At 48.3% G+C, this 15,797-nt stretch overlaps 1 protein-coding gene and 1 long non-coding RNA gene across 7 annotated transcripts; one reads left to right on the forward strand and one right to left on the reverse strand.

Moving 5' to 3' along the window:
* Positions 1-658: 658 nt before the first annotated feature.
* On the reverse strand, positions 659-3,967 carry LOC132454689 (uncharacterized). Its single transcript, XR_009524978.1, has 2 exons — positions 3,436-3,967; positions 659-1,664 (listed from the first exon to the last, which is right to left on the reverse strand). It is a non-coding gene; the product is annotated as an uncharacterized LOC132454689 (long non-coding RNA).
* Positions 2,602-15,160, forward strand: LOC132454676 (SWI/SNF-related matrix-associated actin-dependent regulator of chromatin subfamily E member 1-like). 6 transcript variants are annotated; one of them, XM_060048188.1, is made up of 11 exons: positions 2,602-3,019; positions 3,883-4,009; positions 4,233-4,269; positions 4,641-4,745; positions 5,720-5,800; positions 6,239-6,370; positions 6,948-7,119; positions 9,023-9,195; positions 9,658-9,759; positions 10,486-10,759; positions 12,559-15,160. In XM_060048188.1, coding segments are annotated over exons 2-11 (1,296 nt in total). In that variant the 5' UTR covers positions 2,602-3,019; positions 3,883-4,007; the 3' UTR covers positions 12,777-15,160. The 6 variants fall into 6 exon arrangements, with proteins under 6 accessions (XP_059904171.1, XP_059904174.1, XP_059904169.1 ...); XM_060048191.1 differs by having other exon boundaries at positions 2,603-3,019; positions 3,883-3,973; XM_060048186.1 differs by having other exon boundaries at positions 2,603-3,019; positions 3,883-3,933; positions 4,229-4,269.
* The last annotated feature ends 637 nt before the right edge of the window (positions 15,161-15,797 follow it).

A 15,797-nucleotide genomic window follows, 5' to 3' on the forward strand; every position in this document is an offset into this window, starting at 1 on the left:
CAGAGCATACAAAACAGATACACCAAAGTGCTCAACAATGGACAGAACACAACCAGAACAAGAAATTAGTTTGAAATACAAATAATGTCAAGAGTGAGAAATGAGAAACACTTGAGCTCCACAATTTAAACGCAGACTGCGAGGCTGTTATGGAAGCAGGTAGGTAAATCTGTCCGTCAGCTTCAACTTTCACGGTTATTAAACAAACATGTTCAACGCTGTCGCCAAGGCTGAGAGGGTGGCTGGCCAAACGCAAGTGTTTCCTCTGTTCGTCATCATGCAAAAATGATAGCGTGTTCGATTCCCAGATCCCGTCCACTTATGGCGCATTTCCACCGGAGGGTGCGAGCCTGCGAGGTTAGAACGAGGTTGCTAATTGGCCCCAGCAGCCCATCGGCTTAGCAGGATCGGCGACGATAGCTCCAGTGTGGGGTTCTTAATAACCTGTTGGCTCGGAGTTCAGTGGAAAAGGAAAAACATGTGGAATAACGATCATTATACGTGCGGTGGGCGAGTGACGCTTACAACAGCTCTTTGTTGTTAGGTCCTGAATTGATACAAATCATTCGTTACTCTCGATCTCTCAAGACGTGCTGTTGTGGCTGTGGGAGCCCAACACGTCAACAATAGGACCCTGAGGTTTTTCTCAGAAACAGGGGTCAGGCATGGTGAGACGGGAACTGTTGGTTTTGCAGCGAAATATAAATAAGAATTTTCCTGAAACCAGGAACTTTCTTTGTTTTATATTAAAATATGAATGCGCAAGGGAAGTTAATGGGGTTAGTCAGAGTATAACTTACTCAGACTTTGAGAGTATCTGTTAAAACAGAACCTACTCAGGGTACTTTGTAAAACCATAGCATCAAGTCCCCCTAACCCGAAAGTGACAACAGTGACCTACATCACTGAAGGGTTTTAACCCCATAACATTTCTGAAGCATTTATATAATATATATAGGCCTATATATATATATATAATATACATATAATAAAGTTTGTGATAGGGCATAAAAGCATTCCAAACTAAACAGGCATAGGCATGAACACACAAATACATTTTAGTATTGAAATAAACAACCAAATCAATCTGAAGTCAATCGATATTGACATTTGATATTACATATAAAGCTATTGAGTGGCTGTGCTCTCTGTGACTGAGGGGAAAATTTGACGGATATTTCCCTGATAGTTAAGTAATAATAATAATACATTTAATTTAGAGGCGCCTTTCAAGACACCCAAGGTCACCTTACAGAGCATATGGTCATCATAAATCGATGAAAAAATAAAAAAAAATAAAAAAATAAATAAATAAAGTGACAGCTTCTTCCCCCCCTAGGGAGTGGGCTGTATGGATTAACTATATTGTACAGATTCAGGAGATGACTGTAAAACGATGTGACAGCTACAGGACTGCCTATGATACAACGCATGCTGCACACAATGCTGAACATTGGTGTTTGATTTGTATTGTACCTTGTTCAGTGTGTACCAGTGTTTACATCAGATTTCAACACGGTGAAGGTGAATTTGTCAATGAGAGACATTATAAAACGACTGCGTCAATGGCACCGATCAAAAGAATGGCAAAATGTGTAATGTTTACCATCTGTTCATGTTTTTGTATACAAAACATCTATCTTCTGAATCTTTTCGCGATAGATCTAAAGAAAGAATAAGCCCGTCAACATAAATATACATGTAACACACATGTATGCAACAACCACTAACATGACACCTGAGAGAAATAAACAACCTATCTGAATGGGCACGTTCGGGTATAAGTTAGCGATGAAAACAAATGTTTGGGAATAAAAACTTTGGAATGATACAACATGACGACGGGATTTTACGTGGGCCTCTAAAAATATCTCCTGAGTCCAGCAGCAGAGCAAACATTCAAGGCCGCTTACTTCCACTGCCTGGGTCCATTCTGAGGAGCTCTAAGGGCTTAGCCAGAACTGGGTTTTGAATTTGTGCAGGAATCACAGCTTTACGAATATTCCTCCGCTTGATTCAAAACGTCACAGGGCCCTATGTTTTCCCCCCCGGCGCCCAGAATACCACAGCTGTGCCCGAGGAGACTCGATAGTGTTAAGCTTACACAAGTTTCGTGACCCCTACCCTATTCCTGAACGGCCGTGCATGCTACCAAACTCCCCGCTCCTGTCCCACCTCCTGGGACTATGGTCTGGTTTGACCTGGCGTGGTTTTGCTACTAATTTTCTGCAGGCTGTTTACGCAAAATCAGCTTTAAGATGACAGCCAACATATCACACAATTGACCTATATAGGGCACATCCTGGAGGCTTTACAATGTTATTGTTGGGTAGTACACTATTACAACTATTGGCATGTGCAGCTTACAAGAGGTGTAGGCAAGAATGCAAAGTATTTCAGTTCTTAATCTTAACACAATAGAGTAGTGAATAGAAGCACATTATGTTAACAAACCGTGTTGGCATGGGAGCCCATGTGCTTTTTTTGTTATTACGTTGCATAAGCTTAACGTTCCTTATTGAATAACGTATTGTTAAAGCAATGTAAAATGTGTCATGAAAAACACACGTGTGGCCAAATGTGGATATTTTATGTGACGTATAGCGTCCATACAACGCAAGCGACGTCAACAAGTGTGTCTGTACAATGTCGATCAGCTATTTGAGTGATTATCGCCTGTCACTCAAGAGTCAAACACGTATAATCCTGTTTTGGGGGACTTTACGCCGATAGGATTGCGTTTCATAAAACCACGAAACGGCGACTCTGAACGAAAAAACGACTGATTTTGGAAACCCAATACATGACAGACGGGTTCAGAGCAGGCTGCACATCATCAGCCGGGCTAAGCACATCCGTAATGAGGAGGGTGGGTGGGGGTGCAGTTCTGGAAGATTCTGTGGGAATCTTACGAGTGGACCCCGTTTCACCAGAGTATTGTGGGGACTGTCTCTCCTCCTGGGCAGTCTGGTGAAACCATAACGCCTACAATAACCGGGGCTCGGGCGAAGCCCTTAAGGTGAGTCTTCCTGCAGCGATGGAATAACATGGCATGCAAATCTTTTATTTTGTGGAGACATAAGACATAACGTTGCATGCTGTTGCACGTCATAAAGATGCCTTTTAGCCTATTTATTGTTATGGTGGCTAGGCTAACTAGCTGTTCAGTAGCCGCTGGTCTAATAACAACAAAGGCTTGTGGGTCGCATTACTGCACGATGATGTGGACATCACGATACATCTGAAGTCTAGACACAACGGTGGGGATTAACCTGTCCGTCATTAGATATGGACAGCTGCTCGTCAAGCTGTCAGTCATGAAGACACCCATCTAGCTGCGCCTACCAAGATGTACACATACGCTGCTATCAAAATGAATAGAAAATCACAATAAATCAACGTTTTTTTCAACATTAAATGACTAACAAACCTTACATAATACACGTTTAATAAACGTGGCCACTCGCGTTTGATTAGTTAACACAAAGAAACATCCTATCTTGAATTCGGTAAGCCGGGGACACGGTCCAACTGAACCCCGCTGTTATCATCGTAGACTGCGTGGAGCGACAGGCTACCGCGCAGAGGCTAACGTGCGGAGCTAACGCTCTCAATACGTATAGCCTAGGCTAACGCGCCGAGCTAACGCTCACAGAACGTAATGGTTACAATACACGCATAAGAGCTAATATAGCGAAAGGCTAACGTCACCAAGCTAAGACTATATAGAGAATAGCTAAATAGGGACAGGCTAAGAACACCAAGCTAATGCTTACAATACAGAACAGCTAATATATTCTTTATGGGCGAACCGGGGATAGAATATGAATCCCATAAAGGCATCATGTTACAGTTTTTGTTACAAAATCTGTTTTATTTCAGATCTGATGCATGGAATAGACTGATCTCTACTGCTCCCTGTGAAGATGTCAAGTAAGCAAATGGATGAAGTCATGCTTTGCTGAACCTGCAAGTTGACCATCATTACAATCATTATACAAAAGGGAATGTTAAATGTATTTTTTATGATTATATTATTATACAATTATTGTCAACTATTATTATCGAACAATATTATTGTTTTTATTATCATATATATTATTACAAAGTTTATAGTATTAGTATTTTCCTTTTTCCAATTACACATGTTTTAACTGACATTAGTCTGATCGTAAAAAGTTCTGGAGAACTAATGTTGACGTCCTTTTCCACCTTTTCATCACAACAGAGAGGCCCTATGCCCCGCCCCCTCCCCCAGCCCCCACAACTGTAAGTATATAATTGGTCTCCAACTCGTACTTTGGGTCAAGTAATTAAATAGTTTTTGCCATTTCAAAATTAAATATTATTGAATGTATCATGTAGTCATTATGCATTTTAACCACACCAGTACAAAAATATATATTGTATTGGCCAATGCTAAAGGATTATTTCCTTTATCATTGATTTAGATTTAGTGCATTTACTAGACGCTTTTTCCAAAGCGACTTACAATAAGTACATTTGTCAGAAGAAAGATAAACAATTATCATGAATAGCAGTTTATTTTGCATCAGTCCAGCATCTCCTTCCCATTGATCTGTATCTGCTGCTCACACACTCTCTGCCATCTGTGTCCCTATCTCATCTGACTTCATCAGCAAATCCCCAACACTGCTGGGTTTGTGGGCTACAACCCATACAGCCACCTGGCCTACAACAACTACAGGCTCGGAGGGAGCCAAGGCACCAACAGTCGGGTAACGGTATGAATATTAACCTAGAGGAAAACAAGGTGACCCAAAATCAAAGGCAAGGTCAAAGCTGGCTGTGCCTCTCCTCGTTCAATCCAGTGTTTCACAACGTGACACCATCAGACCTCCTAAGAGCAAAGTATCACTCTAGCAAATTAATAGCCGCACAGCTGTTAAAAATACAGGTTTTTGTTACCATGGAATAAAAAAAAACCTGTATTTTTAACAGCTGTGCGGCTATTAATTCGCTCCGAAAGTTAAGTTATAATTTGTTCTTAGGAGGTCTGATGGTTTCATCTTGTGTAGCAAAAGCAAGAGAAAGAATACAAATTAAAATGCTATGACACCCGGTCATAGGTCAATTAGAAGACGGTGTTCCACTAACGAGACCTTATTAAACGTGGTGTTGCACAGCGCTGCCTGCTTGCCTTCATTACAGTGCAGACCCGGGCAGAGAAATTCCATCTATGTGCATTCAGATCCCGGCCGCCATTCAATGTGTGCACTGCTACCTAACCCCCTATTCTAAGAAGCCTATGCCATCCGCGTTGCCATGGCACCCCAGACCCGCTACCCAGCATGGTGTTGGCTTCTGAGCAGTAATTAAGGCCCTGCCTGCTGCAGTTGTGGTTGACTGAGTCTAATAATGGCATTATGTCTCGCAGTGGGCAATTCCCAGCTTCACTTCGACTTTCTTTATTATTATTTTTTGCATCATTTTCCGCTGGTCGGTGCAATTTCATCACACCCTATGGGCTTCCCAACCTCTGGTTAGGGTTTAAACTGCCTTTTAATTAAAGCGAGTTAATACAAGTGACTAGAGTTGACTGATGCGTGAACGTTTTCTTTTTTTGTGTGTGTCGTTGGAAGCATTATGTCATTCTGCTTAGCGAGCGGATGCAACACGGCTTCTGTCATTATTCAGTCATTTCCTGATCCAGCATGTGCCTTGTCTTAACCACAAAAACATTTGTAATGCTTCCCAGAATACCTCGGGAATAAACATCCCAAAGCCGCCCAAGCCCCCTGACAAGCCATTGATGCCCTACATGAGATACAGCCGGAAGGTAAGTGCACGAACGAAGAAGTACCCCTTGTGGTTCACACAGTGGGCATCGTCAATCACCAGGGCAAGTTTGGTTTCCAGTTAAACGCAGCCGCACAAGAATTTGATGATGAAGATGAGGCGAAGATGAGATATTTACTTTATATTGTATTGTTGCTGCGATGCGGCTGTTGAGGTACCAAGCATAATCATTTTACTCTTGTGTGCTTACAATAAGAATGTGATAAAAGCCATTCTGATTGTGATTCACTCATGGCGGAAGAGAGTGGTTTAAAGGTAGCCACTCAGACCGCAGCACACACTTTACCGTGCTTTCATCATCTCAGAGACGGCGCTCAAATCGCACGGCCTCCCCTGGTTTGTGACCTCTCTTGCCGAGAGATTTGTAGCCCCTCCGGCCCCATCCGTCCCTGTGCCCGTGTCTGGTTCTCATCACCAGGTTTGGGATCAAGTGAAAGCCTCCAACCCCGATCTGAAGCTCTGGGAAATTGGGAAGATAATCGGTGGCATGTGGAGAGACCTCACTGATGAGGAGAAACAAGATTATCTCAACGACTACGAAGCAGAGAAGGTCGGGTTTTCCCCTAATGAGTGCCGTTTTGGGGTAGGGGTTGTGTGTGTGTGTGTGTGTGGGGGGGGGGGGGGGGGGGGGGTTTCGGATGTTGACTGGTTACCAGTAAGACGTGTCTCTCAGAGTTATGGGTCCCTCTGGTTCCCCCATTCCTTCCGACCTCACACCTCTGAGCAAACACACTCTTGCGCTCCCAGCGTGTGGCGGAGGCAGAATGACGGCACCCAGGGGAACCGCATGTTTTTCGCGTCGGCACCATCTACCGCCCTTCTGTGTACCTCGGCTTAGCTCAGGAGGTAGAGCGGGCTGGGCTGGTAACCGGAAGGTTGCTAGTTCGATCCCCGGCTCCTCCTAGCTGAGTGTCGAAGTATCCCCGAGCAAGGCGCCTCAGCCTCCCTGCTCCCGACGAGCTGGCTGTCGCCTTGCATGGTCCACTCCGCCGTCAGTGTGTGAATGTGTGCTTTAACAGCTGTGAGAGACTTTCGATAAAGGCGTCTTCTAAATGCCCTAAAAGTAAATGTCAATGACTCCATTGCCCCTGCCCCCTTGTCATTGCTGCCGCGTCTCCTGCCCGTAGATCGAGTACAACGAGAGCATGAAGGCGTACCACAACTCCCCGGCCTACCTGGCCTACGTCACGGCCAAGAGCCGGGCGGAGGCGGCGCTGGAGGAGGAGAGCCGGCAGAGGCAGTCGCGGCAGGACAAAGGGGAGCCCTACATGAGCATCCAGCCAGCCGACGACCCAGACGGTGAGGGACTGCGGCGAGATGGCCTCCCCAGATGTTTTGTCAAGCTTGCATGCACCCATGCGCGCGTACACATGCACTCACGTACTACACAGACACATGCACGCAGGCACACGCGCACACACGGAAACGCACGTGGCCACACACACGTACACACATGTACACTGCCGCACAGATTCACTCATACGCACAAATGCACACACACGCATGCACATAATCGAGCAGGATCGTGCAAGCATGCAAGCATGCAGGCACACACACACACACACACACACACACACACACACACACACACACACACACACACACACACACACACACACACACACACACACACCAACTCTGTGGTAATTATAGCCCTACAGCCACATTCAGCCACACAGTCCCAACACCAGAGCCTCTACTGATAAAAACAAACCCCTTTGCGTTTTAGAAAGACCAAAGCCTAAGTATTCTTAAAAAAGTATTCTTAAAAAAGAGTTTTGTACTTTAAGTCTTTAACGACTCGACCGGTTTGGCATTAAGGACGTTACTGGCGTTTAAACAAAGAACCTATGCAATGTTACTTTTTGGAATAGCTAGCAGTCTTATAAACGTAGGCACTAAAACACTAATGTGTTTCTTATTCTCCTGATGGACGACACCGGGCAATAGCCATGATTGCATACAATTGTAAGCTGAGTTTAATAAGGAAAAGTCAGGGGCATGATGTGTGTGTATTAGCACCCATTATAGACTGCCTGTGGGCATCTGACCTTCCCCAAGACACGCACTTAGGCCTCTGTTGTTGCCATGTTTGGGAGGCGTAGGTAAAAACAGCAACGAGATCAGCAGCAGCTTGTTTGCATGTCTCTTCGAACGTTTATTTTATAACAAAGCATTATAACATTAGCGTTTGTTGCAGGATTACAGTTTGTAGTCTGCATTTAGACGCAGGGTTTAGCCCCACTCATAACACTCAGGGATCTGTTTTTCATTATGGTCAAATTGGACATAATGACCTATACTTGCCTCTGTGTAAATGTAGTAATCGTCCCCATGAGTTTATAAAGACCGGCCCTAAATGTGTGGATCTTTTTTCCTACATCGAAACATATATTTTTGTACGCCAGTAGCAATAAGTAGACATGAAAAGCCTTTCCTTTGATTGATAGATGCGTTACATAATTCACCCTTAAAGGACAAGGCTGGCATAATTGTGCGGTTTTCTTTTTATTGCCGAAATCGCCCTAATAAAAATACCTAAAACTGTGTGGTTTTTCCCTTGTTTGCAAGTATTGTCCGTTAGGCAAAAGTCACCCTGATCCCCATCCTCATCATAGTCAATGTAAGACTCCATCGCTGTCCAAAAAAAATTGAGCTCCCCCTGTTGCTCGGCTCCTGCAGGGTTAATCCTCAAACATTATAATGCTACCCCCTATACCGCGCGGTTCCTATTCAGACCTGCATGTGAAGGCCTTACGAGACCTTTACATTTACATTCAGGGGGTTCTGCTGACGCTTGTATCCAAAGCGACTTGCAACCATTCATTCACACATTCACACACTCCGACGACGGAGTCGACCGTGCAGTGGGACAGCCAGCTGGTCGGGAGCAGTCAGGGTGAGGCGTCTCGCTCAGGGGACACCTCGACACTCACAGCTAGGAGGAGCCGGGGATCGAACCAGCAACCTTCGAGTCACCGGTCAACCCACTCCACCTCCTGAGCTGCTTTGTTTATCTCCTCTGCGCTGGCCGGACTCAAACAAAACGACAACAATCATTTCGGAGCAGACATTGTCCGTTCGGTTCGGGTATACGGGAAGGGAGAGTAGCCCGGCTTCTTTTGGTCCTCCTGCTCCTCAACCCCTCTGCTCCCTCCCTCCCTCCTCCCTCCCCCCCACGCTCGCTCCTCCCTCCCCCCAGACTACGACGACGGCTTCACGGTGAAGCACTCGGCCACCGCCCGCTTCCAGCGCAACCACCGGCTGATCAGCGAGATCCTGAGCGAGAGCGTGGTGCCGGACGTGCGCTCGGTGGTGACCACAGCCCGCATGCAGGTGCTGAAGCGGCAGGTCCAGTCGCTCATGGTGCACCAGGTACGCTGGGGGGGGGGGGGGGGGGGGGGGGGGGGGGGAGAACGCCCCAATCCCTCTGTCGAGGGGTACCTCCGAGGTGGCGGCGGCGGCGGTGGTGGTGGTTTACATTTACTTTTAGGACGCTTTTATCCAAAGTGACTTACAAGTACATTTCTCAGCGGAAAGAAACTACAAAATATGTCGGAAAGAGTAAAGATATTCATAGAACCAAGTGCCAAGCACTTACAATCGTTAGGATAACCCATTCCCCGTGTACAACAAAGATAGCTAGGATAGGAAATAGCAGAAGTCATATTTTGAAGTGCCATGGTGATGGTGTGGTGGTGATGGTGTTCATGGTGGTGGCGGTGGCGGTGGTCGTGTAAGCGTGTTGATGGCGGTTATGATACCGTTGTGGGCGGGGCTCAGGCGGTGCGGAGGCGGGGTCTGACCGGTGTGCCCGTGTGTCTCCGGGGGTAACAGAGGAAGCTGGAGGCGGAGCTACTGCAGATCGAGGACCGGCACCAGGACAAGAAGAGGAAATTCATCGAGGCCACTGAGTCCTTCAGCAGCGAGTTGAAAAGGGTAAGAAGAAAGAGATCTCTCTTCTTTTCTTTTTTTTTTGGATGTCGCTGCTTGGTGTTGCTCGAAAGAGTGGAGCCCGGCTGTTTGGAAGGCGAGAGTGGCGCCGTGGCCAGCAGCTGTAGCTAACGTCGGCCACATGTGTTGGCCAACACCTAGCTGTCAGCGTCGCTCACAATTTGTGGGTCTTATTATGGAGTTGTGGCGAAGCGAAACACAGTTTTTCAGTGCAGTGACCTTTTCACATGAGTAGGTGGCACTGTTTCCCCCCTTTACACGCACCTCTGAAGCAAGACCAGCCAACAGGCTCTCCGCCAACGCTCACCGATGTGATTCTTCTTCTTCTTCTTCTGCTTCTCCTCCTTCTTCTTCTTCTTCTTCTTCTTCTTCTCGTTCTTCTTCTTCTTCTTCTTCTCGTTCTTCTTCTTCTTCTCCTTCTTCTTCTCCTTCTTCTTCTTCTTCTTCTTCTCCCTCTTCTTCTTCTCCCTCTTGTTCTTCTCAGCTACATATTTCACAACGGCTACAGCCTTGAATGATCCCAACATCTTAAAAGCAGAAGCGAAACTTGCGCCAAAAGCGAACCAGAGCTGAGCTGAACCGCCCCTCGTGATGCGTCTACAAAGCTGTCCATTTTATTTCATGTGATCCTTGTGACCTTCTCACATGTTTATTATTTGATCTCGTAAAATATGACTTATAGATCCCCCCCCCGCCCCCCTCTCCCCCCAGCTGTGCTGTCTGAAGGTCGAGGTCGACATGGAGAAGATCTCCGCTGAGATCTCGGCGGCGGAGGAGGCGTCCCGCCGGCGCCTGGCGGAGCGGGACAAGGAGGCGGGGGCGGAGCCTGGCGCGCGGGAGGCCCCCACCTGCGTGCTGGCGGAGGAGGAGAAGCACGTCTGCGCCACGCACGGCGGGGGCAAGCCGCCGCAGAACGCTGCCGCCGACGACGACGGCGGCGACAAGGATGGAGAGGAGGCGGGGGCCGGCGCCGCGGACGCCACGGGTAAAAAATGGCGCCGTGCACTAGGGGTGTAACGGTACACACAAATCTCGGTTCGGTACGTACCTCAGTTTTGAGGTCACGGTTCGGTTCATTTTCGGTACAGTAAGAAATCAAAATGCTAAATATAAATGTGCTTCATAACATGTGCTTCAAGTTGTTCATAACACACTTTTGTGCAAAACTAGAATTCTTCTCAAAAATATAAAGATTCTGAAATGTAGAAATAAAAATAAATAACATTGGCTCACTGTTTTTTTTAAGAAATATATGATCTAATGTGCCACAATGAACAATAGCAACACTAAACAGTTTCAAGTTCTTGCTCAGATTAAATATCATGAATAAGGCTCAGACTGTTTCTTTAAAAACAAATCTTTTCTCAATCTAATGTGCAACAATGAACAATTGCAACACTAAACAGTTTCAAGTTGTTGCTCATTAATTTTTACTCCCCCCCCCCCCCAATCTTTAGCCCTGAAGACTTTCACTCAATCTCCTTATCCACATTATCTACAGGATAATAATACCAAAAATTTGAGTACATACGATGTGATGTACCCTACATGTTACTCCCGTATACCACAATGCAATGCGGTCGTGTTTTTCCGGAGGAGAAGAAGAAGCTGAATAACCTCGAAAACGAATATATTTAATGATGGAGTCTCCGGCTTTCGTTTAGAAATGTCAACAATTTATTTGGGATTAAACCTAGAATATTTAACATTCAAAATTAATTTAATAAAAACTTGAACAAGGAAATGTAAGATTCAACATCAATACAACCTCCAGCTTTCCTCGTGAGTGCCCGGTTTGTTTACATGACGTGGGCGCATCTGTCTGCGTCACACAAATACCCGGCGCATTTACTGACGCAAATGACGTTTAGAAATGTTCAGCGTAGTGTCCGAATTCTCGTTTGTGCACTATATCATGAACACTATGTAGGGAATAGTGAGTGAGTGAATAGGGAACGATTTCGAACACGGCTACGGTGTGCGCAACTGTGCACGTGCGGCCGCAGCATGTTCCACACATGCGGTCCTCTACAATATGTCCGTATGGAAACTCGTTCGGTACGCCTCCGCACCGAACCGAGCACCCCGTACCGAAACGGTTCAATACAAATACATGTACCGTTCCACCCCTACCGTGCACACACCGCGTGGAGACGGGTTCAGGAGGTGGAGCGGGTTGGCTGTGTAGCCGAAAGGTTGCTGGTTCGATCCCCGGCTCCTCCCCGGGAGTGCCGAGGTGTCCCTGAGCGAGACGCCTCACCCTGACTGCTCCTGACGAGCTGGCTGTCGCCCCGCGTGGCCGACTCCGCCGTCGGTGTGTGAATGTGTGTGTGAACGGGTGAATGTTGGGCAGTATTGTAAAGCGTTTTGATTGGCCACTGGTGGAAAAGCGCTGAACGAATGCACTCCATTTACTATGTAGAGATGTGTGATACTGTGAGGAGAGAGAAACCTGTTTCCACCATGATGACTGCGTGACTCAACCCTCCTCCTCCTCCTCCTCCTTTTCCTTCTCTTCCCCCTCCTCCTCCTCCCCCTCCTCCACTTCCTCCTCCTTTTCCTTCTCCTCCTCTCCTCCTCCGACCCCTCTCCCCCTCCTCCCTTCTCCTCCTCCCCCTCCTCCTCCTTTTCCTTCTCCTCCTCCTTCTCCTCCCCTCCCTCCTCCTCCTCCTCCTCCTTTTCCTTTTCCCTCCCCTCCTCCTCCCCCTCCTTCCCTCCCCTCCTCCTCCCCCTCCCCCCCCTTCCCCCCTCCTCCCCCTCCACCCCACCTTCCTCCTCCTCCAGTGAAGCCGGAGGCGGAGTCCCAGCCCGGTGGCGGCGGCGGCGAGGAGGCGGCCTCGGAGGACAAGGACATCGTCCCCGAGGGAGGAGCCACGGAGGAGGGCACCAGCGACAGCAACACGGGCTCCGAGACCACCTCGGCCCAGACGGAGGACGCCCCGCCCAGCGAGCCGGCTCCCGAGGGCCCGGGCCCCCTCCCGCGGGGCCGGGCGGCCCACTGAGCCGACCGGTCGCCTGGTCTGACCGCTGATATCTCCGTGTGGTCACGCTCTGCACAGTAGCATCTCAACCCCGTCACCACCTCCATCCCGACGGGCTCCACCTCGCCGAACCCCCCCCCCCCAGATAGCATCGTTAGCTTTAGAGCGTGCGGCGGCGGTGCGGTCACACTCATTATGAAGCGTTTGCCCGTCCGTAAAAGCTGATTTAAATGGTGTAAACCGGTACATACCGGTACCCAATTAAAGCCGAGCCAATCAAAGCCGAGCCAATCACAGCTGTACACAGGAATAGTGGGGGCTGAGACATCCCCCCTCAGAGGCCCTCCTCAGTGGGGGCCCCTCTGAGTCCCTCCCCAGTGGGGCCCCGTTGAGTCCCTGCCCAGTGGGGGCCCCTCTGAGTCCCTCCCCATTGGGGGCCCCTCTGAGTCCCTCCCCATTGGGGGCCCCTCTGAGTCCCTCCCTAGTGGGGGCCCCTCTGAGTCCCTCCCTAGTGGGGGCCCCTCTGAGTCCCTCCCCAGTGGGGGCCCCTCTGAGTCCCTGCCCAGTGGGGGCCCCTCTGAGTCCCTCCCTAGTGGGGGCCCCTCTGAGTCCCTGCCCAGTGGGGGCCCCGTTGAGGCCCTCCCTAGTGGGGGCCCCGTTGAGTCCCTGCCCCGTGGGGGGTCTGGTTTCAGCGTGAGGGCCCCTTTAGACGCGGGGGGGGGGGGGGGGGGGGGGGCAATGTCGTATGCAGCTCAGCAGGGTGTCTCTGGCGGGGCCCTGCCTTCTCTGTGTAAATAGCGGGAAAAAAGGAGACAGAAGGCGGGGGGGGGGGGGGGCGGGGGAGTCATAGAAGGCAATGAGTCCGCAACCCCGGGGAGGGTAACCGTGGCGACGCGTCTGCAACAACAGCCAACGCCTGTCTCTGGAGTTTGTGTTTTTTAGACAGGTGATTCATCGGCTCCGGTTGACACATTGAGGGAAAAAAAAAAAAAAGATGTCTGGAGGAATCCCGTTTTGAGGAAGCTATACGTTGTTATTATTTCCGCCGGCGCAGTGTCTTACTTGAACCTCGATGAATGCGGAAAAACGCCGTACGAAGCGTAAACAGTTCGGCCCGCTCGCTCACTACTTCCTTGGCCCACCCACAATGCAACTCCGGCCGCCGCCCGCCGCCACTGACGGCTGCTTCCAGGCGTAGCAACCAGGCGTCAGGCGGAGCCCTGATTAAATATAAACCCTGGAGTTGGAAGCACTTGAAGGCCCACAATGCAACGGGCCTCCTCCTCTCCCAGGTCCTCTGGCTGGGGCAGTGAGCTGTAGCGGCAGCCTGTGTGAATGCACTATTGTTTCTTGCTGGGGGGCCAATCAGAACATGTCCCGAACCCGTCCTGCCACAGCACATGAATATCAACACATATCTCCCCCGTCATACGCTCTACGCGCCACGTCTGGCAGACTCCGGATCATTGCAATTTAGGTGTATTACAAAAGAGGGAAAACTAAATAGAGTGTCATGCTTAACTTTGTCTTTTGTACTGTAATGCGATTGCTGCTTTTCGTCGTTGTTTTTTTTTGCATGAAGTCGCCGTTTAAAAAACAAAACCGAGAGATCCGTTCCGTGGGGTTATTGTGACGAGTGCAGTTAAGTGTCTCCCGTGTGGAAGGTGATTGGTTTACTCTTAGCCTCCGTGGCCGTGATTCAGTGACAGTATCGTCTCAGGAGTTTGTGGGCACTAGTAGCTTTGTTCTTTTTTTCTGCGTAATTTATTATCCAGCAGTATCCTATCTTGTGTACGGGCTGAATCGAGAGCATGAAAGATTGTGTGTGTCATCACGCGGGGGCGTAGCCACATGGGGGGCAACGGGGGGCCACGGCCTCCCTTGGTCAGAGGTTGGCCACCCCGCTGCCCCCCCCCAGTCTGAAAAAATAAAATGAAGTAAAGCTGTAATATGCATTATTATTTTGTCAAAATTTTGACGCGTAAATCTTTTCTAATGTGTTAATTCTGATATTAAAAACAAATATTGCATTTAAAGTTGCAATATTCCCCCCCTGTCAACAATCAAGTGCCACCCTAAACAAAAGACTGGGCCTGGCCCCCACAGCAATAATGTTCTGGCTACACCCCTGGTGTCACGTTCTTCTCATAAAACACCCTTGAACCAGCCCAGCACCTTGTTCACAAGTTTGCCCGCTGTCAATCAAGCCCCAAGCAGCACGGTTTGAACATGCCCGCAGTGTTACACACGATACACACATTATCGATGTTGCAATGTTCAGAAGAAAAAACGAAAAAATGACAACGATGTTGTTTTGTCGTCCAAGGCTTTGCTCGTAAACATTGTGTTTAAAATGACATTCTTTTTTCATATTTATATCAATAAACTTTTTTACCCAGAAGAAACATTTGCCCTTTTCTTCGTTTGAAAGTGAAACCCATTATGTGACATCTTGTACACCTATTGATGCATGAAGGTGCTGCATTTAACCCCTGCAGAGAGACAGAGTTGAACTATACCTTGCAAGCCTAAAGGTCAGGGAAGTGGTTGGGGTGGTGGGGGGGTCTTCCTGTTTTGAGTCTGGAACTGCGCTGCTGTTCTTCTTCCAAACATTTGTTTTGGCCAACACAAAGGTAAAGCACCACGTTAAAAGAAAAACACTTTTCACCAGGGTTCATAACCATCAACATTTGATTCCTCTTTTGAACAAATGCAGGCAATGAGGAATTTAAAGCAAGATTTGTTTGCATGTAACTCGATCTGCCGCTGGATTTGTTTCGGCACAACGTTAATGTTGGCCTGCACATCACATCAATCGTGTCATAGCATGGTTCTGCCCTCCAATACAATATATGGCCTGCAGCCATTTGAAACACAGCTGGGTATTATTTTAGGAACTCTGGCACAATACAATCAAATAAACTTCAAAGATGGGTGATACTGCAACGTGCCTGTTTCCCTTCACTCTTCAGGAACCTTGAATATCCAACTAAGATTGAATTGTCAGGATGAGCTGCAAGCAGCAGCAACGGAGGCCTAACG

This window comes from Gadus macrocephalus, chromosome 3, assembly GCF_031168955.1.
Source record: "Gadus macrocephalus chromosome 3, ASM3116895v1".
Classification (NCBI taxonomy): domain Eukaryota; kingdom Metazoa; phylum Chordata; class Actinopteri; order Gadiformes; family Gadidae; genus Gadus; species Gadus macrocephalus.